The 22,397-nt window shown below is 43.5% G+C and overlaps 1 protein-coding gene across 1 annotated transcript in view; it reads right to left on the reverse strand.

Moving 5' to 3' along the window:
* Nucleotides 1-1,769: 1,769 nt before the first annotated feature.
* The window catches only part of gmds (GDP-mannose 4,6-dehydratase), a 78,836-nt gene continuing 58,208 nt past the window's right edge, over nt 1,770-22,397 (reverse strand). Inside the window, exons 8-11 of the mRNA XM_057037732.1 lie at nt 19,579-19,697; nt 19,224-19,320; nt 2,715-2,783; nt 1,770-2,117 (exon numbers count right to left, since the gene is read on the reverse strand). Of these exons, the coding sequence (XP_056893712.1) occupies nt 2,055-2,117; nt 2,715-2,783; nt 19,224-19,320; nt 19,579-19,697 (348 nt within the window). The 3' untranslated portion in view covers nt 1,770-2,054. The remainder of the gene's footprint in view (nt 2,118-2,714; nt 2,784-19,223; nt 19,321-19,578; nt 19,698-22,397) is intronic.

The raw sequence follows: 22,397 nt of genomic DNA on the forward strand, positions 1-22,397 counted from the left end.
CGGTGTGGATAAGAATGAAGTCTGGAAGCTTTTGCAAGAGGCTCCGCGGGGCTGCGGCCGCCACCACTGTTTACAGATAATTAAAGAAGAAAACAGGAACAAACTTCACTCGTCAGGAATTGAGAGATTATTGGATGGCAGAGCCACAGGCGACCTCGTGTGAGCTCCGTTTGGCACCTGAACGCATCAGGCTGCACTTTTTCGCAGGGCCTGATTTGTTGCACAACACCAAACAAGTAAAAACAAAGGAAAGTAATTAAAAAATAGGGCCAAGTGACACACGTTGTGACGCAAAAATGCCTGCGAACTCGTTTGGCTTTCCAAGTTAAGATGGATCGAAACGTTTAACATTTCGGTTCCAAATCAAAGCGCCAGTATTGAAATACAGCGCGAGGTTGTCGCGTAGACTTTAGATTTAAATTTAGCAATCAGGACTGAAAATCTAATATTAGATTCCAGTACAAAAACAGAAGAGCCGTGCGCGTTTTCCTGAACTCCGCATTCGAGCCCGAAAGAGGAACTCTCTAATCCCGCAGAATTGAACACAAATTTGCTACTTTACGACTTTCCTCGAGGAATATTTAACGTCCCAACGCTGCAAAATCTTTAATTTAGAATGCACCTTAAAGCTCCCCCGAGCCTCGGCTGTCTGTCACAAATTAGATGTTCTACATGGATTTCACGGTGGTGATGTCTTTACTCCCGCTGCTCCTCGTGCAACAGGCCTAAAATGATGGATTATTACACATTTATCTTTTTTTTAAAAAGAAGGCTAATTTAAAGCAGAAGTGGGGGATTGATTCCACCATTATTAGCACTAGATTAATTGGTGTGATCCTCGTTTAAAGTGAAAACGTCCGACGGGTTGGATTCAAAACTCCTGATCAGATTTTCCTTCCGTGGCTCGTCATTGTCCATTAGACTGACAGAAAACAAACTCGCGTGGATTTCTGGGATTTGCGGCCACCTCGTCGGATTAAATTGAGCGTTCATCTGTTTAATCTCCTCTAAACGTGTGTTTAGGAGCTTCAAAGGTTCGGTTTCCAGAACCAAGAATCCAGATTAGAGTGCCAACAGTAAACCTGATCACGGCCCATCACAGGCCCGTCAAGTGCACCTGCAAGAGCGCGCGTGTGTGTGTGAGAGAGTGTGTGTGTGGTTTCAGGGGCTCGAAAACAACCCCGGAGACACATCTGGATCCAATCTGGACTCCACTGAGCAGACGCAGCGCTGTCCAGGTCGATCACAGACTTTTTTTTTTAAAAAAAGGATGTGTGCGTGTGTGCGTGCGTGTGTACCCGCAAAACCCAAGAAAAAAAGATGACATTTCAGCCTCTGTACGAGTTAAACTGCGCCACAGAATTTGGCAAGTTTAGTCTCACTTCTATGCGCAATTAATACAGAAAGGGGGAAATAATAATTACAATAGTAATAACACTTCATTAGTTATAACAAGGCCTTGAGCAGTGATTGGAGAATAAACCGTCTTAAATCACATCGAAAATCGGAATGACACTTCATTTAAACCAAAAACACATTTAATAAAATCAGGCAAACTTAATTAAAACTCGGCTTTGATTAAAAAAAAAAACCCCGTTGAAACAGAAATAAATATTTACCACAGAACAGGATCGGATTGACGGAGAAATCCCAACTGTTGGAATGGGAAAAACGGACTTCCTGTTGAAAACAAGAGTTCAGTGTGCAAATAAAAATCCTAGAAACCCGCAGGGCGCCAGACACACGCACAAAAGTCACGATCATGAACATAACGTGCAAAGGTTCAGAATTTATTGTAAAAGCTTCATTATACCAAAAGAGTTCCAACAATAGATAATTAATAAAACCTCTTAATATTCAAGATAAAATAAAACAAAGAAAAATTTAAAGCACCTTCATTTTTTTACGACAAGTAACCCGAGAAACACGAAACCGCGTCTGACAAAAGGCAAAGTGAGGAAATCATAAAAGGCAAATGTTGGTCCGCCACCGGTTCGGGTGGTTCGGACTCAGGAGTGTCTGCAGGGCTCCTGCTTCTGGTTCTGGTTCTGGTCTCAAGCATTTGGGTTTTTCTTCATGAGCTCAAGGTCCATGTCCACCATCTCTTTCACCAGCTCCTGCAAGACGCAGGAGGTCAAAGGTCAAAGACGATGGGTAGGAAGCAGATTCGTAAATAAGACGATATATTCTTTAAAAAAAAAAAAGTTGCATCAATAAATATTAAATATCTAATATTCAGTCTCTAAATCAATGTTCTTGGAAAATGAAAATGTTTGGCAGATGAAAACATATAAAAACAGGAATTGCGCAATTGTAGGCGATGGCTGTTTTTTAGTTCTTTTATTTGTTTATTGGGGATTGAAGATAAAATTTTCCAAATGTTTCCCTGAAAACCAGTCAAAGGTACATGAGCCCAACTCATCCTCTGAGCGACAGAAATAGGCGACGTGCCTGCTCTTTACTCATTTTATCTGATCCAGCATGTCATTTTATTGTATTTTTCCGCTCTCAGAATTCCTTCCTGCCCTCCCACTGTCAGAAAAACATGGGCACTTCGATCTCCTGCTGTTTTCTGCCTCCAACATAAATCATTTCGCCTGAATTTTAATGTCTGTTTGCTATTTTTGCCTGGTCCTCCATGACGCCTCCATGATATTTCCCTGCCCGGGCTCATGCAGCAGAAGATTCTCACTAAGATGCAGATTCCTGCGTACCTCAAAGGTCACCTTTGGCTTCCATCCTAAGACCCTCTGGGCCTTACTGTTGTCGCCTTGTAGGAATTCCTGTTGTTGGAAAGAAATGAGATAACGAAGGAGAGAAAGAAAAGGAAAAACAAACAGTCAGTTTCGAGCCACAGCGACACAAAATCTCCCCCTCTCTCTCTCGCTCTCTCTCTCTCCTCTTCCAGGGAGGAGACGGAGGTCAGAGATCCTCGTTGTCATTAATCCTCTCTCGTGGCTTTTTAACCACGGATCCGTCCAGACCTCCCGGTTTGTGCCAGACGGACTGGGCCATAATGAATTGTGGGACTCTTGTGGTACAACCTTTCCAACCTCCTCTGAACGCCCCTTCCCCTGCTGGGTTTTGCCCCGGGTTCAACATCCAGCTCAAGCCCGCGTCCGTCACAGACGGCAAAAACAAACTCGTATTTCCACGGATGTGTTTTTGGTAACGACCGACGGGCCCAGAAACATCGGGCCGCCTTAAAGAGGTCTGATAAAGCACGTTTATGGTATTGAAATGGATGCTGAAGAATTCCCTAGCTAACTTCCACTGGCCGTTCTCTAATCAATCCTCGATGCTTTCTTCTCCCTGCATGCAGTTTAAAATTATAGCGTACAGAATTTGGACGTTTCAGCTCGAGTGTATCTGATTCCAAATCCACGGGCATTGATTGCTGCCACAAAAGACTACAGTCTTACGGGAATGTTTCCCCACAAGACTTTTTGGAAACTGGGAGGGATTCACATTCCTGCAGCCACAAGCACATTAAAGCAGATTTATACTTGTGCATTAAACACGTTCAGAGCGTGTATGGAGTCATGCGTGCAGCAGTCGGAGCTAACGTTGCTAACTTGGACGTGGGTGGATTTAAATGGGAAAGGTGCTAATCACCTGAGCAGCTAAACAGGTAAAAAGAATTTTCAGGTGTGATGAATGGGAAACTGAGACACTGAGGAGCTTCTTTTGTAAATTCTTATTTACTTTGATCCAGATCTTGCACTGATGACATGTTAAATGCTCCTGCGACTGCTGCTGTCCATCATGCTGAGTCAAAGGGTGGAAGTGTTTGACAGAATATAATCACAGCTCCGTTGTCCGGCTCGGGAGATCGGGAGCAAAACGCGGTTCTGCTGAAATGATATGGGATGAGGGCAGACCCGCTCGGGTTCTCCCCACTATGGTGGGAAACCCGACTCTTTTATAGACTCCAAAATTGTTGCCACAAAGTGGAAGCAAATTACTGACTGGAATAACAGATGTGGTTGCATTAATTGGGTGCAGTGTTTCTACATTCTTTTCACTTTCAAGGCAGACTGAGGTAGAACCGTCTCACCTCTAACGGAGCACGAACTGACATCTCAGAGGTGTTTAATCAAACCTCCCCTCACGACACCAAGCACAGAACACTAGCTGTGCACTCCCAACACGCTGATGTGGCCTCAACTCCTTCTCACTGCTTCGGTTCCACCTGAAAATGCTTCATTGTGACTTCAGATCAGAGATGATAAGCTAGACCACGGCCCAACTCCCCCCTTCCCCCGTCTCCACGAGCCTTTTCTTATATGACCGACTTTGCACATTACTCACATCACATTTTTGGCTCTGCGGCTAAACTCGGAACAGTTTCAGACTAATCACCCACAGCACGCAGACATAATTCATCATGTTAGTTGAATGCAATTATTACAGGGTGACTTATTCCACAATTATATTAATAATCCACTTGCTTCATAATTAAATTGATTAAATTTCTAAAGGATAATATTTAGGAGCTGGCATTGAATACACTGGTCTGGTCACGAACACTGGTGCGGCTTTGAAGAGCGGCTAACAGAGCAAGCTAACTGTGTGCCCAGATGGCGTGTTTTATCAGATACGAGAAAGGCTAAAATGAGCAGGCAGCAGCACCTCGCTGCAGAAATGCCAAAGAACAATGCATGACTAAGGCTTCAACCTTTAAGTACACGCTGAGGGGAGCCTGTGCCAATACGCCATTCACTCCAACTGACAGCCTCAAGAATGCATTTCCTGTTTCACTCAGGTTCACATGACCTGACTCAAAAGGACACATGTTGTTTTGTGAGCAGCGCCACTCTTTACAGATTCCCACTTAGTGAGAAAGCACGTCAGGTTGGACAAAGGCTCAGGCACGTACGTTTCAGGCGCATACATGGTTTTGTGCACGTTGGTTATTGTGATCCATGCTGAGTGACTTATGATCTTTAAGGAGATACGCTGAGCATGTGGCTGAAACATGCCTATAGGACTACATGTCACAGTGCTCGTATCGGCCCGTGCAGGTGACAGATGGTCCGATTCTAAAAGAGACACATGCAGCTGGCTGGCTTTGCAGTTTCTTAAAAACTCCCCTCCACCGAGGCTCCACTGATGCACAGCAGTGCTGCTTCCATGTCTGTTCTAGAGTCACACTTCTAAAAGTACTAAGCAACAGATAAGAGCCTCACAAAAACGGCCCCTGTATCGCAGACTTACATTTTTCTCTGCATGGTAGGAAATGTGCATCTCCTTGTGGATGTGAGACACACTGAGCCAGCAAAAGCCACAGTTCAGCCTGCATCCTGTCCTCCCAAGTGGATGCACACTTCCTTTGAAATGGTGATACTCTCCCTTTCCTAACGAGATTAACATTATCTGGTGCTGCTAGTGAAAGGGTTTGCATAATCACCCAGCAGCATGTGGGCAATTTTATGAATTTTGTGTGCTTGTTTTTAACCGCCTTACATCTGGATAAAATGTGAAATTAATTCAGATTTTATTTTTATACATTTCCTCGATCACTAATTGTAATAACCCCTATTAAACAGTCTTTTTTTCCTTTTCTCTATAGTACTAATAAACTCACACGGCTGTACAGAACCTGTCTGTGACATCCTTTATATGTTTGTATGTATGTACGACATATGTCCAAATACTGTTCATGTCACTAAAGCTAAGCCCCCTACAGGAGGCAGATCAAACACTCTGAACTCTGCTCTTGCTCTGACGGCTGCATCCTGGCCAGCTCTGATGTGGTTTTGGAAGTCCAGTAGCATCTCTGGGATTTGTACAGTAGTGGACATGGGCCTGCAACTACAGACTTCAAAGAAATTCCAGCGGAGCGGCTGAGAATGTTGTGAGAGTTTGAATCTCAGTGTCCCCAGCAGAACCCAGATGTTCTGATTGGACCCAGATGTTCCAGCCGTTGACCTCGGTGTACTACGAATGGAAGAACTCAACCCTGACCCCAGGCTTTTTTTTCAAGCACCCAAAAATGAATGAGGACGACAACATGCAGATGAGGATTCATCTCTGCTGGAACATGGAGGCTGCCGGTGCTCCACCAGGTGTCTTTGCTGCTTTAAGTGTGTGCAGGTGGGGACGCGCTCCCAAATAAAGCTTCATCATTTCTAGTTGTTGAGATCCAGAGCCACAAATCTGTCACTGGTCGATTTCTAACGCGCCTCCGCCAGCATCGCTTCAGCTTATCACTTCCTTCACAACACAAAAGGCCCCCAGTTTCATCTGCTGGGAAGGAGGGATGAAACCAGAAACCTTAGTGGTGATGAGCAGAGCCCTGCTCATCTTGTTTTTTTCTGGGAATATTCGTTCCTTGTATTCACACAGAGGCAGTGCAGCCTCCTTCTACGCATGCCAAAGAAAATATTTAATGGCAAAAACACATAAAACGAGCGGATTCTTGCAAATGCTGCATCTAAGGTATATTTTCACGCAGTTTTACACAGTACTGGCAGTTTTTCACACAGTACTTACCTTTTAAGTTGAGCTGAAGGAAAACAACATTCTGCATATTTACACATGTCAACGTGTGTCAGCCTGAACAAACACTTTGAGCCTTCTCTGGCTCCGTCAAGGTGAAATATTCCTGATTATTCCTGATGTGTTTGGCATTTTAGGAAATTCTAAGGCCAAACTGGAACCTAAATTTAAGCTCTATAAGTCTGTGATTTTAAATATTTTTTCCCCGTGCAAGACAGATTTAAAGACAGTCACGAGCCACTCCTAGTAAAGGGGTTAGAGGCTAAGCCTGAAGTGTGTGTGAGCGTGCTCGTGTGTGTGAGCGAGATGGGAGGGGGAACTGTGGGAGTTACAGCTCAGGTTTCCTTCCCTGGCTCCCCATGTAGCTTGGCCTACACACAATGTGTTAAGTGACCTCTAAAGGGTGGCCCTGTCACCCTGATGAGCATGTTCTCCACACCCACACCACACACGCTGACATGTATGACAGTCCAAAAGGACCGGCGAACACATATACGGCACACACCTGTGAAGGAAAATGGCAGCAATTAGCATAAACGGAGGCCAATTGAGAGGATTCCAGGCCAAAACCTCAGTGGTCAGTGGCCTTACCTCCTCGCTGTTTTACATTTTTTCTTCCCTGCTCGCGGCTCCTGTGTATTCTCCGTCTGCGCTCATTAAAATTCCACAGGGAGCCGTGTGATAAATATTTACGGGGCTGAGGACACACTCCACATACACTCCAAACACACTTGAGAGGCTGCCGATAGTGTAAGCGCCCTTTCTGAATCCCCAAATCTTAGCTGCAGGTTGTACACAAGATAACAGGATGGAGTTTAGGATTTACGGCTGCTAATCAGGGGGCAAATGACTCGTCTGTGACCACGTGCAAGGATAATCTCTTTGTGTGTAAAGTTTATTGGTGTGAGGAGAAAAATATGGCACATCTGGATATTCAGGGATGTGTGCACGCGCACACGCACGCACTGTAACTACTGTGGAGCTGGACTCCTCACTACTGTTCCACCCCCAGGCCCCTACTCCTGATTTCTATTATTCCTGCGGACGGGAAAACGATCAGAATTCCTAGAGTCAGCAGAAAGGCCCAGACTGAGAGCGAGGGCTGGAAGGGGAGCGGAGGGGAGGCGAGGGGAAGGGGGGGGGGCTCAGGTGACTGCTCACTTCCACTGAGGTCAAGCTGAAACTGTGCAGTTATGTTCCTCCCAGTCAAAAGTGAAACGTGTGTTTAGTCTGTTTGCACAGTTGTATAATGTAGTTTGGGTCAGTGTGCTGCCTTTTCTATCGGCCCCGGGGTGTTTCATATTTCAGGAGACATCAAAGGCCAGCGCAGTTTCCCTTCTTTAAACAACATTCTTTACAATCACCGTATAAAGTGAGAGGGAGAGGAAAATGTCATCAGCTCTTATCTTAATTACTGCATAATCTCTGAACTCCTTCAGACTGTCTGGGCTTTGACACTCGGCCATGATGTTTAGGTAGATCGTTACTGGTTTACACACACACACACACACACACACACACCACACACACACACACACACCTCCATAGAGCCTCGCTGTTCATCAAATGAACAAACTATGTTTCTAATAATTAATAATAATTTATAATTAACATGATTTAACCTAAAATATATTTAAAAAAATATTATTTTGCTACCTACCCAATTTAGCCTTTAAATAAAAAATGTTTTATTACATTTCTAGTGGGAAATGTTTTTGATTTTTTCTATTAAAAAAATATATTATATATTATATACATGTGGCATAATGGTTGTGGTGGGTCCAAGGATTTTTTTGTGGTGCTGTTTCCTACCTGGAATTCAGCATCTCATTACTGACATACAAATGAGGGACAAATTGGAGAAGTTCTAACAGGAGGTGCGAGCTCTGCTTGAATGGGCTTGCCCATGGGCCCTGGGTCAGTAGATTTCAATAGCTGCTCTAATGTCCTCTGTTCTGCAGGCTCGGTGTAAAGGGAGACAGAAGGAGGTGATAAACTAGTGTCAATGTTTAGGAGGAGTAGGAGGAGGGAAAAGCATTCTGAAGGCAACATCTCACCAGAACACCATTTCCTCTCAGAGCAGCATTCCTCAACTTATCAGCTTCAAAAATCTGCTGTTCTCATCGTGCCCAAACAGGGAGAGTCAGAAACCAAGAGCATGAGTGTGTCACTCTTTCAACCGCTCTTTCTCACACTAACGCTCTGTTTCTGTGCCTGTTGGTTGGTGATAGAGTGAAGCTGGGAGGAAAAACAGCCGAGAAAAGGAAGTACTCACAGGCTCCACAAATCCATAGAGATCAGCAGGGAGCAGGGTCAAGCACTGATGGAAAATGAGGAAAAGCTCAAGACCCCAAGAAGACCACTTTATTCTATAGATCGCCGCAAAGGTAGATGTTGAAATAAAATACAGAAGTTTAAATGTCGTCGGAAAAGGGGAGAAGAGGGAGGGGAAAAAAGAGCCGGAATGGATTTACAGACCGGATCATTGAGTATTTTTGAGTACATTACTATAATGTGGTTCAGATCAGCTGGTTCCATTTTCATTTTAACTTGGCTTTTGGTGTCTGAAAACTTTTATCGCCTCATTAAAACCAACCAAAAAACGATAAAACCGTAAAAGGTCGCGTCGCGCTAACTGTGACTTTACCGAAGGGTTTCGCTCCAGTGAAAATGCTTCTTGCGCCACTGAGGTTGAGCAAAGGACTGAGGAGGGAGGTGGGAGGGAGAGCGGCAAGACAAACGAGGCAGCGGTGAGAATGATTGAGTGAGAAAAGAAATAAATTGAGCAAGAGTGAAACGGTGGGAGAGACTGACGATAGAGAAAAGAAAAGTAATGCAACTGAGCAGCCTGAGGGTTATAGGAATGTGGGGGTTTTAGTATTCAGCAGGGTGTGTATGTGTGTGTGTGTGTGTGTGTGTGTGTGTGCACGTGTATGAATAATGGGGCAAGTGAAAAGAGCAGCCCCAGAATTAATTACCCAATCAAGATAACAAGCCAGAGAGGGACATTAGAAAGGCCACTCTACAATTAACCTCTCGGTATCAACTTTACACATGCACAAACACACGTGCACGCAGAAACACACAAAATGATTTGGAGATGGAGGTTCATCTACCTGTCCCTCCACAAACACTGGCAGAGTCACTTTGTTTACAGTGGGATATTGAGTGAGTCGGGGGCTGGAGTGGAGTCGGATGTGGTTCACACATTCCACCAGAGACTCAGATTACACTGCAGGAAACACCGGCCCTGCAACACACTGCCTGACTCTGATTTATAAACACGGGGGACACACACATTAAAAAACTCCAAGCCAGAACAGCACCTCCATGCCTCTCTCACTTTCCTCCTTTCTTTTGTTTCCTTCCTGCATTTCCTGTCATTCTCAAACCCGTGTCTGCACCTTCTTTTCCTGAGAAGATACACCACTTATTTGTCTCGGCGTCGAGCGGGGCCCCATACTGGTGAATATTTCCCCTCTGTTGTAGTAAAATAAGATGCATTAAAAATCACCAGATATCTTTAATGAAAAATAAGGCATAAATATCACCCAAACTCACGTATGAGCATTCAAACAAGATCCAAATAGAAGGCAGGAGGAATCAAAGGAAATACGGTCTATGCAGGACTTGTGTTGACCTTTTATGAGCTAAGCCCCCCAGTTTTCATGTTTTTTATTCTCTGTCTCATAATCCTCACGTCAAACCCAACTTAAGAGCAGCAAAGAGCAACATTTACAAAAAAAATAAAAATAAAAATGTCATTGCAGCTTTGGCATGCTTGTGTCCCAGCGCAACCCAGATTTGAGGTCTGAAACCCTGCCCAGACGCCTCCCCTCTGACAGCTCTGGTGGCTATGGACCCGTCTCAGAGCTGCTCACTGGAGAACGCTGGGTAATGAAGCCCAGCTGGGACTAACGGGCAAAGACACAGGCTGACATAACTCACCATCCCTCCCTCACCCTGTCAACAGGGCTCTCTCTCCTTCTATCATTTCTCCTTCCACCTCCCAGTCTGGCAGGTTTGCCTCATCAGGCCAAAGCCGGACTTAATTAAAAGGAGCTGATAGTAGAGGTATAAGGGATCCTGGCCCGCAGTCCCTCATGCTCCTGGTCCATCTTTTGGCTAAAGCACAGCCAAAGTAGTACAATAACACACATATCTGTCATCCACTGACAAAACACCTCAATAAAAAGGTAAATAGTGCATAAATAGCAGCAGATCCATAATGCAGCGCAGCAGTGAAGCGGTGGAAGAACCACCCACCCCGTCACCGCCGTCAACTTTATCAATGCTCTTCTGTGTTAAGACACGTTTAGTCCAGCAAAGCAGCACAACACTGTCAAGACTCACTTTCTTTCACCTCTGTGAGCAGTACCAAGTCAGTCTGTGGGTCAGGGAGCTGAGGGGCCCAGGGTGGTTCCGCTCTGACGGCAGAAGGAAACTCCTTCAGGAAATACCAAACTGCCAGACACACAAAATCCACAATCTCTCTTTCTACTAGACGACAGACTAAATCTGCACTTTTCAGCGTTAGAAGGCTAACTCTCGTCTTTCTGACACTTACACATGAAACCCAGGCCGGCCTTCTACTCTCAGGTACGACAGCGCGCTATAACCCAAAAATTGGGTGGTGTCATGTGTTTTTCTACTCTCATTTAATGACTCAAATCAATTAAAGAAATAATTTCCAGCGAAATCATGTCACATGATCATACTTCCTGCCAGGCTGCAGGAGAAAGCCTGAAAACGTCTGATTCAGGTGCAGGTACAAGAAAATCAAGTGCTAAAATGAACAAAACATGGATGCATCGATTAGAACCTGATCGTGGCAACATTTGGAGGATTTGACGAGCTTCTAAGACTTCGGGAAACTCCAGGTAACCCCCTCTCTGCTGTGGAGTATTTTGGACAACAGGGGAAGGCGGAAATTTATGATATATGCATCAAAAAACATGTCCTCCTTCCTTCAGACTATTCAAATCATTATAGTACTGACGCAACATCCATGGGTTGATTTGCATGATTTTTAACTGGGTATCAGACCCACTGTTCTCTCTGGATAAGCATCATTTTATTTTCATGCCATCCTGAAATATTAATATGCTAAAGCGATAAAAGCAACAGACTTCCTTCAGCGTGGAGCTGAAACCTCTGATTTCAATAACCCCAATCCCACTGTAAACATCCAGCAACACTATTTTTGTCTCAATACCATGAAGTTTTCTGGGTTTTTTTTTACCCTTTGGCATCTGAATATGCTCCATTTCCCAGCATGTTGCCATACCTACTTTATTTCCTTGTGGTCTGAAATGTTCTTCTGCCTGAGTGAGTGAACTTGTGTGTTTCCAAGATGCACCACTGTGCCTGACCACAGGAAGTTCTAATCAGCAGTGCGGTGAGGTTGCTACCTTCCCTTTCCCCTCATGACCTCCTCCCCACCCCTCTACCCCTACAATAGAGATACCAGTATCACATTACTGACTCTGAGGGTTAAGGGTCAATCCCATTTTTTAGCCTTCTTCGTCCCCTTTTTTCCACGTACAGATCCTCTGTCAGAGGTTAAAGCCTCCTGTCACCTAAATTCACATCAGTTCACGCGTGGCGAGGGAGCGGTATCTGTCGGAAACCCCACGTATTATCTGTTCTTTCCTCCTCCCTCACCCACACCCACACACAGAGCTGACTGACAGTGTTTTGCTTTTAGGAAACTCTACATAAAGATGTGGAGATGGTCTAGAAAACTTAATGTCTTTTTTATTTTTTTATTATTGTGACAGTTTCTCCAGTTCGCTTAATTTATGCAAAGGCTTTAAAAGGCCAAACTGCAATACTGAGAAGTAGCAGGAGCTACTTCAGGCAACACGCTAAGTGCAACGTTACTACCACTAATTACTACATGTTTTAAATGTCATCCAAGAAAGATCCAGCTCAGTATGTTCACCAAGCAGAAGAATGAGAGTCGAACAAGCTACTTGGAGTGATATACACATGGCTGACAGCAGAGCCATACTTTAAATCATAGGCTCTATACCAAAGAAAACCACATGCAACTCTAACGAGGCTGAACTGGGCATGAGTTTGCTCTCCCCAAACACAAACTGCTTTTGATCCCGCTGCGGTTCCTCAAATCCATTTCTTTTAATGACAGTGAGACTGTCAGCTCAACACCATTACTAACATTGACAGGTTATCATTTCCTAACACAATCACACATTTGGTTGCACACTGTTTGCTTTCCCATACAAGACATCACTCCTAAATGTGTTTGTTATAATTTCTAATTACAGCAATTACAAGAAGGTTTGGGATTGGACTCACTGATCAAAACTGAATATAAATCTTGCGATGGAAGTGTGATGGAACATGACAGTTGACCTAACTTGAATGAGAGGAAGCTGGTTGGTTGTCATCAGATAAGACAATTTATGGAAATATGAGCACCACTGCCAAACAGCAACGGGAATATGATACGACGAAGTGCCAAACTGTTTTCCTTTTTAATATAACAAATCCAGTAGAGACACAGAAGCTGTAAGTTTAGAAGTTCTGATCTGTGGAATAATATATATATATATATATATATATATATATATATATATAGTCCCTTTATATTATTTAATTATATATATATATATATATATATATATATAATTAAATAATATAAATTGTCAATAGTATATGTTTTCACTGGACAGTGTGGTAGACAGGCGTCCTCTTTGCCAGAGAATATGAGGTAAGATGGAACCAGCTTGAAAAGGCTCGTCTAAATCCTGTTAATATAAGAAAACCTTTTAACATAATGCTAATATTTCATGGTTACTTTGTGCAAATGTACCACAGACCTCTGCAAAAGATCCACGCTGAGCCCGTAGTGTGCGTCATAAATCCTGTCTGGCGGGGCTCACCATGGCCTGGTCAATGAATAAATCTCACTGTTCATAAAAGCGATTTGCTTCTTTATGTCCGTCTGGTGTTTAAACGCTCACCTCGATCCATCAAAACGGCAAACTGCTGTCAGAACATTAAGGCCTCTCCTTTCCCCTTATCAACAGCTTCTAAGCAGAAGAATCTGAGGAATCTTGGAGCTCAGACTTTTTGCCAACACCCAAAACGACAGGGTAAAGAACAGACACACGCTGCTGTTAAAACACTGACTAATATGTGACGCATAAATCATCAAAATTGATGACAGATGTTGCTGCTGAGGAGCCGGCATGGAATACAGTAAGGTAATTGGCAGTGATGTGTGAAGCTGAGCTTGGGGACCATGTTTGCACAATAAATTCAATCACTCGGTCTGCTGCATCTTCTTGTTGTAAGATCTATAGCACAACGTCGACGTACCACCCTGTGAAATGGGCTGCGTTTGCTGCCTCAGCACTTTGCCATCCAAAAGAGCTGCGGTTCAGTTCGAGGCCTCGCAGCTTCGACGAGAAGAGGCACCTCGGAGAGCCAGCGGTTGTCACAGGCCCCCTGGCTACCGCCGCCTCACTGCCAAACACACGGAAGGCAGGATAATAATAGTGGCGTTTGTGTTAGCGAAAATGTGCGTCCCTCAAAGATAACAGTGATTAAAAAAAGGTCACATTTGACAGTCTTACACAAAGCAAATGAGACCAACTTGATCCATGGATCTGACTGCATTCACAGTATTGTTGCTCTTAATGAAGGATGAAGTTGTTGTGCTTTTGTGATTTCACATGAACACGTGAATCAGATGTTTATTTTCTCCTTGGCAGAACTTGTTTAATCAGTTTGGTGAGTAAATCATTCAGCACCTACACATGAGACTAAAACTACGTAGATATTGTGCAACATAACAGTCTGACTATTTAGTGCTGTATGATGCACAAGGGCAGTTCTGCCAGAAGACATAATGTGAGCAGCAAGCAACATATCTGGTTTTCACATTGTTAGGTTTAAGAATTATCTCTGCGGCCTGATCTGACGATGGTTACTGTAAGCTTAATGTTTCAGACAAGATCTCTGTAGGAGACTTTCGCCGTTTGTTTTATTGTGCACTAGAAGGGTCACAATGTGAAAGCAATAATTGAAGCAGATTTAAGTTGGGGGTCAAGAAGAATTCAAAAAACGAAAAACTCAGGCATAGCTTAAGCTTGTCTCATTGTGCTCTACTCACAGAAACTGCAATAGTCATTCTGTGTGTGCAGACAGGACTATAAGGATCCTGGGAGCAGATTTATGAGGTCTGGACTGCCTGCACGGAGTCAAATGAAACCCAACACCAACTCTGTTTCTTTGACAAAGTCTAGAAAACCAAGCACCTCAAGTATGACTCCAACAGGCAATAGTAGCACCAACGATATCAGTGTGCTTCAACTACAGCATTTCTGGCTCGCCTCTTTATTTAGGAGGGTTGCAATTAGACACATTTCACCAATATAATGAGTCAACAGTTGGAAAGACATGCAGCTCAAAATGGTGAAAGTCGGCTTTGTTACTGGCAAAAACTGACGCATTAGCTTGGTGCCACTAAGCAGACTTGCAATATCATTTTGTTAAGCTCCAAAACCTCAACTTTCCCCTAGAATATCTTTCTTAAGCAGCCTTGACATTTGAAAATACTGTCCTGTCCCGCACATTTGACCACTGTGACACCAAATATATACAATGTCTCTGCTTGTTATTCCCACACTACCGTGATACTAGATCGCTTCTACTGGGTGACTTAATGACATTTTTTTGATTGCTCATCAGCATCATTTGGAAATTTTATACAGTGGTACAGTGGGATGCAAGTTCATCTCCAAATTTGTCTTGTATTTTTGCTATAATCACGAACTTCATGCTATTTTAAGACCATTTAAAATGTTTACTTTAGTTCATCAGCATCTGCAGAAACTCTCTGAAACTCAAGATCACAAACTGAAGCTGGGGGGGGAGTGTTGCTCCATTTTACCACAAAGGTATGAGGAATGTAGTCAGGCACTTTAATATAAGAGTATTAGGGTGGAATCATTCATTTGCTCCATAATAGTTGACAATCCTAGACATGTTTCCGTTAATAGATGAGCAAGGTGTGTCTTTTTAATATGCAGTGACCTCAACAGGCAGGTTAACGCCGCTTGCCAAACGTCGTAAATGCCTTTCAAAGAAGCACAACCCCATCTATCCTCACTGGAACAATTGTCTGACCTCCTCAGTGAGTGACGACAGCACTGATGTGAGACTGCGCAACCGCGTGTTTTTCGTTTAGCCCGTTGCGCACGTCTAACAGCTGGAATGACAGCCATTTGAAGAAGGAAGTGAAGAACTGTATCTTTCAGACACGCACATGAACGTGCAGACAAGGAGTTGAAAGAATATGAAATGTGATGCGTCGACAGTGCCTTATTTTTGGTAGGCTATTTAGGCAAAAAATACACACACACACACACACACACACACACACACACACACACACACACACACACACACTCACACACACACACATACACACAGACATACAGAATAATGTCAATTATTTGTGAACAACAGTGAAAGTAGGTGTTATACTTGTGATTTGTGTGATTGTGATTGAATGTTGCCCAGAGGGGCATTCCTGCGTTGGCCGTAGAGCGTGTTGCATCACTGCGATGCAGTGAAGAGCATAAATAGGCAAATGAGGGCTTTGCAGATCATGACAATGGATGAGTTATGCGAAAAGCGATGTGACACAGGGACGAGGACAGATTGAGCGATAACCCTCCATTTATCATAGCTTCTCTGTGTGCGAAAGACTTGTTAGTCAACTTGGAACAGTTTATGTCCTCCAGCAAGGCATGAACTTGGAAGTTCGACAGTTGATGAGCTGCATTAGCACTGACATGCACAGGTGTGTGTGTACACAATCACACACGGCAGGAGAAACGTGCACATACTAGCTTTGAATGATGTGAATAATCAGTCCTTCCAGTAAAATAAAAAGGAAGATTTAAGACAAAAGTCTCAATCTCAGTATAATAGAGTAATTAACCTTAAAACCTTACAGAATAAAAAGAGACCTGCATCATCAATGGCCACATATTAATGATTCCTGGCCAATATCAGATCAACACATAAAATAAGGCAACTTGGTCTGTACTGATGGCAAACCTGATACTTGACTTTTAAATAGGAATTTCCCCCAGTTGCACTTTCTTTAAGATTTACTTATTATACATCAAAATAAAAATAGGCCTACATCTAATACTGTGAGAGTGAATTCTGTTACATTTTAATGTCCTCATGACCTGCTAATAAAATAAATACAGGTCTGCAAATCAGGGCCCGTTGCATATAAAACACCCCCAGAATACTCCTTTACATGATCACATTATCTGTCGTTACTGAATTACTTTTAAGTATTTTTCTAATATTTAAGAACTCTCAAGTTAAAAAAAATACTGCCAAAAGAGATGGATCTCACACACCCTGTGAGAATTTTTCATTTTTGAAATCTCTCAACAGAGTATTAGCACTATTGTGAGAAGCAGACAGGGGGAATCTTTTGATCCAGCTGGAAATGTGAAAGGCATTGTTATTGGTTACTGCCTAGCAACCAGAGACTAACCAGAACTATTAGGGAATTATACTGTGACACACCTTTGTAAAGGCTCAGGTGAAGACTCACAGCTGTGTGACAAATAGCTCCGTAGAGCGAGTACAACAGAACCTGACAGCAGCTGTGATGGAGGACGACACGACCTGCGGCTCTATTCAAAGCTGCCATGACAGTTTTATACTATTTGTTGATTACTGTTGGAACAATCTCAGCAGAAAGGTAGCCGCTTGTTTCTCAGTTATTTCCATGGTGACAAACAAACACTATTACCCCAGCAGCAAACACAGACACATGCAAGGTTATGCACAAAAACACACAATTCTGACCAACTGTGATACAAACCTGTATGTTTAACCCACACACCCCCTGTAGTTCTGTCCCCGGAGGAATGGGTGATAAGTGAGCTCATGCTGGACACACACCAACAATGATAGTTATTAATTAGATGTATATTAGTACACACGGACTGAGGGCTTAGTCTCACACAGTAAAACAGTTCCTCGTGTCTGAATCTTACAGGAGCTAAACAGCAAACAGGAGTCTCAGGCAGCTGAATCCTAAATGAACACGCAGACACACATGTGCAGGTACACATGCATGTGTGAGCATGACCCAGCCATCATTGATGAATTGATATTGATTATTGATCCATTTTCTTGTCAATAAAAAAGATATACATCGTACATCTTGCCAAGTATAGATGATCTTGGACGAGTGTAACCGGGGTGTGCTTTCATTGTAGGTAAGATTTAAGGTCAAGACGCCAAATGAAAGGCCAGACAGGGGATACAACCCCAGGTGTTTGATGAGTGCCCGCCACACCAGCCGTCAGTTAGCAGGGTTTCCTGGCTAAGCCTTCGCCATCACTCAACTGAGCTTTGACTCTAATCTTGGCGAGCCAGTGATGTGCCGAGTTGAGCTGAGCTGATGTCCTTACCTTTAAACTAAGAAGCTGACGATTTATCTCAGCCAAAACACCCCCAGGTAACCCTATACTCTTCCCAGGGAAACTGTTTTAAAAGCCTTACACCATGGCGAGAGGAAAAAGAGAAAAAAAAAAACATCGCCAGGACAACTTGAAGGAATGAGAACGCCTCCTATTTGTTTGTATGGATGCTAATAACCCTGTTCAGACAGTGATAATTCTGTACTCTTATCAAAGGGTTCATGTGTATCACCCCAACACATGCCCTTGCTATTCACAGAAATTTCTCATGCTTGTTTTCCTGAACATAATCACCCATTTACCACATAACTACATTATGCATTACTCTTAAAAGGCCGATTGGCTAATTTCCAGCTCTTTACAAGCACACAATAAGCAGCCCCCAAGCTGTCAACTGGACCCGCTTTGGGTGATAAGTGTATGTTTCCAGACACAATGACCGGCAATCAGCTAGGTGCACAGAAAAAAATACATTCAAACATTAATTTCTTTATGAATTACAAAAATGATATCAAATATATACTATTACGGGTTATCTTCAACCTGAGGCTTTCAACCTGAAACTAGCGCATAGATGTGAGATTTTCTGATGCGTATTGGCCTGCCTTTGTTTTCACTTTCACTCTGACAGATCTCAGCGGGAGTCTGACCGCTGGATAGCTGTTTTTTCCCTCACTCTTATACAGCATTGTGCTGACAACATCATCATTACAAGTTTAAGTGCACTGGAACCCTGTGGGGTAAACAATGGACAGCATGGTGTCAGCGTTGCTGTTTCGTTCTCGTGGCAAAGCACACAACGCAGGGCAAACGGAACAACGTCTGAGTGTTACTGCTGTGTAGGCGGATGGAAGTGAGACTGACGGCTGGTTTTGCAGGCAAACATCAAACACCTGGGTTCCTATCCCCTGTCAGTCCATTCATCTGGGGTCGTGACCTTAAATCTAAAGAATGCAAAACCTGGATTGACAGGTCCAATTAATCCCATCCATACTTTGCCTGATCTACGATGCATACCTTATTATTTGACAAGCAAATGTATCAATAATCTAAAAGAATATTTAGGCAACGGTGTCATCTTCAGTCAGCAGGTGAGCCAGTTTCTCTTCCCTGGGCTGTTTCCTCAGTGTAGATGCACAGCTCCAGAACGTCGTCCCCCTCCGGTTAGTTCGAACCCAGTTAGCCCGTTCTTCAGGAATGTTAAGGCCACTTCTATTAAATATTACTTACTACCTCCGTCGGACGGAAGAATTTCGGGTCCACTCTCACATGAACAACCCCTGTCTCCTTGCAACGGCCAATCTCCATCTGGTCCTTACCTTCCCACCTGAAAAAGAACAGAAAGATAGGCTTTTATGACAGCCAGAGCTTCAGCATTTCCTATCCACCTGATTATGTCTTCTTTGGTTTGTTTCTTTGTCATATTGCTTAGGGAAAACCCATCTGTTACCAGTTCACCACTGTATCAGTGTGTTTCAGGACACATGACGTATGTGAATGATGCCACAAAAATACTTGGATATAAAAAATATATTTAACTTGTAGGCACCTGTCTGCTCGTTTACATTGGTATCTGTGCACTCACACAATGTTCTTTCCCACATGTTTGAAGGCTTCCTCCACAAAGTCCCTCACGCTGTGGACCTCCCCAGTTGCCACGACGAAGTCATCTGGCTTGTCCTGCTGCATCATCAGCCACATGGCCTAAAAGAGGCAGATACAGCAATGGCAAAGTTTAAAACACAGATCATATAGACAGTCCCATGCTCTGTGCTGGAATCAGCCTGACTCGGTCCTGACAGACAGGAAGTGAACCTGTGACCTCTCAGCTAAGCGTTTGCCTATACCTCTGGCCTGACGTCACTCTGGGGGCCTTGTGTGACAAATACCGTGGGAAAGGAGGACAGAGGGCTCCCACAGGCTTAAAGTAAAAATGCACACAAGCACAGATACAAGTACATCCAAGCAACAGCTACAAAGGTGCACAACTGAGCAGAGGATAGTTTTCACAAAATTAAATTGTCGTAACAACTCGTGAACCACGTTCTGAATTATTACGCACAGTTTTTATACCCAATAAAACTGACCTGGGTTCTTGGGGATTTAATGGGCACATTACCGGGTTACAGATAGAAAAGTGTGTAGTTCCAGAGCCAAGATGTGCCGACCTCTAGGATACCGTATCTACCCCGATCAGAACAGACTCACTGACTGATGAATTTTTCTTCAGCCCTCAGGGGGCGCTCTAGCAGGAAGTGCAGGCAGCGGAAGTCAGTGCAAACAAGAAAGAGCCAGTTTTGATTCTTAGCACATGCAACCCAAGACCGAAACAAAAAAATACGGCAATATTTTTACACCCTCACCCCCTCATAATGGGAAAACACACAAAGAAATTCCTATGATGCAGCTTTTACGTTGACGGCCATCGATCTGGCTATCTGTGAAGGAAATAGAGCGGCTGCACGTAAGCTTGGCGTTGATGAATCTATGGTGAGAAGTTGGAGGCAGCAGCAGGATTCAATGCCAAAAGACAAGAAAGGCTTTCAGAGGACAGTTTATATTTAGGTGCGCTCTATATACGGTAGTTATTTTATCAGGTAAGAAGTGGTCTCCCCTTTATACACCACAGCAATGTTAGGATATCCCTCTCAAATATATTCGGTATAAAATACTGATGTGTGATGATGGCAGAGATATCAATACCGTTGTAACACACTAACACACATGTGCACAGTGATGGAATGCTTTTCTTCTGGGAGGTGAGGTTGGACTCGTCAGATCGTTTAGGGTCTGACTCAATGTTGCTCAAGCGGATGGTTCCCCTGAGCCTGACCTCTGGCCCCATGGCCCCTGATGAACACCCCAGATTCTAACATTGATATACAAGCCAGTTACTGCACCACTGTGCAGTATAAAGCCTTATCACAACAATAGCACCATCTTATAGAGGTCTGAGTTAACACGATACAGAAAATCTGTAAAACAATTCATATAAAACATGTATTTGGATGTAAAGAAAATTGTAAAATAGCAAACATCCATGAATCTCTTGTCATCTATCAACTGTCAATCTGTTTAATTTAGATTACTGAGTGTTTAAACTTGTAATGAAGCAACGTAACACAAGAAAGAAAAAGGAGTGCTGTGATGATGGGCGTTCGGAGAACAGCTCATATTTTCACAGCCAAAGAAAATGTTTACAGCCAGAGCGGAGTGACACGGCCTCCGCCGACGTTTAAACAGAGAGGGAAATTAATAAATGCACATTGTCCCTGGATGATATGGGGGGAAATAAGGCTCAAAAACCTGTAGGACCAAGACATCTGCATCCTAACAAGGTTTCTCAAAGAATCGTAACAAATGCTTCATCACAGCTGATACCACCAACATTTTATCAGGCCACTTAATGACTATCAAGATAAATTTTACTTCAGCCAGCTGTTTGTCCCCATCTCCTTTTACCTCTCACTACTCATTCCCCCCCCCCCCCCCCTCCTGCTGTGCTTCATTAGCGAGCTGATAAACAGCTCTGAGGTTCAGCCCTTCACGCTGAACCCGCACCTTCCTGTTCACATGGCCACAGGATGACCCCACTCCCCCCACCCCCTCGACTCCAGCTAACAGACAGAAATTGACCCCTGCAGCCACCCACAAACCCCTTCACCTGAATTATACTCCGACACACACACACAAGGGGGTTCCTGCGTGGCCAGAGTTCAGACATTTCAATTTTTGAGCACAAAATCTGGAAACTAAATTACAGGCATGCTAATGTGTACGTTGTTTTTCCTACATATTCTCCTGTATTCCCTGCAAAATAATGCTGGAATTAAAATTCAACTCTAATGTGTAAGACGCTCCGACATCAATCGGCGACTATAAAAAAAGCATAATAAAACAAATGTACATGAAAAACCGATCAGCTCACAAATCAGTAAATTTGAGACAGCTGGAGTTAAAAAAAAAACAAAAAAAACCCTGAATTTGATATTAATAAAATGGGAGTTTTTGTGGCGTCAGCGTTCAGCTGCGGTGGTTGCCACTTCTTTATTTCATGTGATGAAACTGTATTATATTTAATCCTTTCCATGTGCATCAGCCAGATAGAGCATGGATAGAGCACAACCAGAGCTCCTAGGCTGTGGGAAAAATCCCTGGTCCAAACCCAAGTCAGCCTGTTGACTCAGAATACTCTTGCATAGGTCACAGAGTCCGTTCTCTCCGCCAAGTGTGCCTTATAGTGTTTCAGGCACTTAATTCCTTATTGCATTTCTTCAGTGGGTGTATACTCATTTACCGTATTGGGCTTACAGAGGAGATTCATAAATATATTTAAAAAGGGCTCTCTAACCACAGCCTGAATGATGGCGTAGCTGTTCCCCCATCCTCTACTCTCCTTCCCTA

This window comes from Takifugu flavidus, chromosome 7 (assembly GCF_003711565.1).
Source record: "Takifugu flavidus isolate HTHZ2018 chromosome 7, ASM371156v2, whole genome shotgun sequence".
NCBI lineage: Eukaryota > Metazoa > Chordata > Actinopteri > Tetraodontiformes > Tetraodontidae > Takifugu > Takifugu flavidus.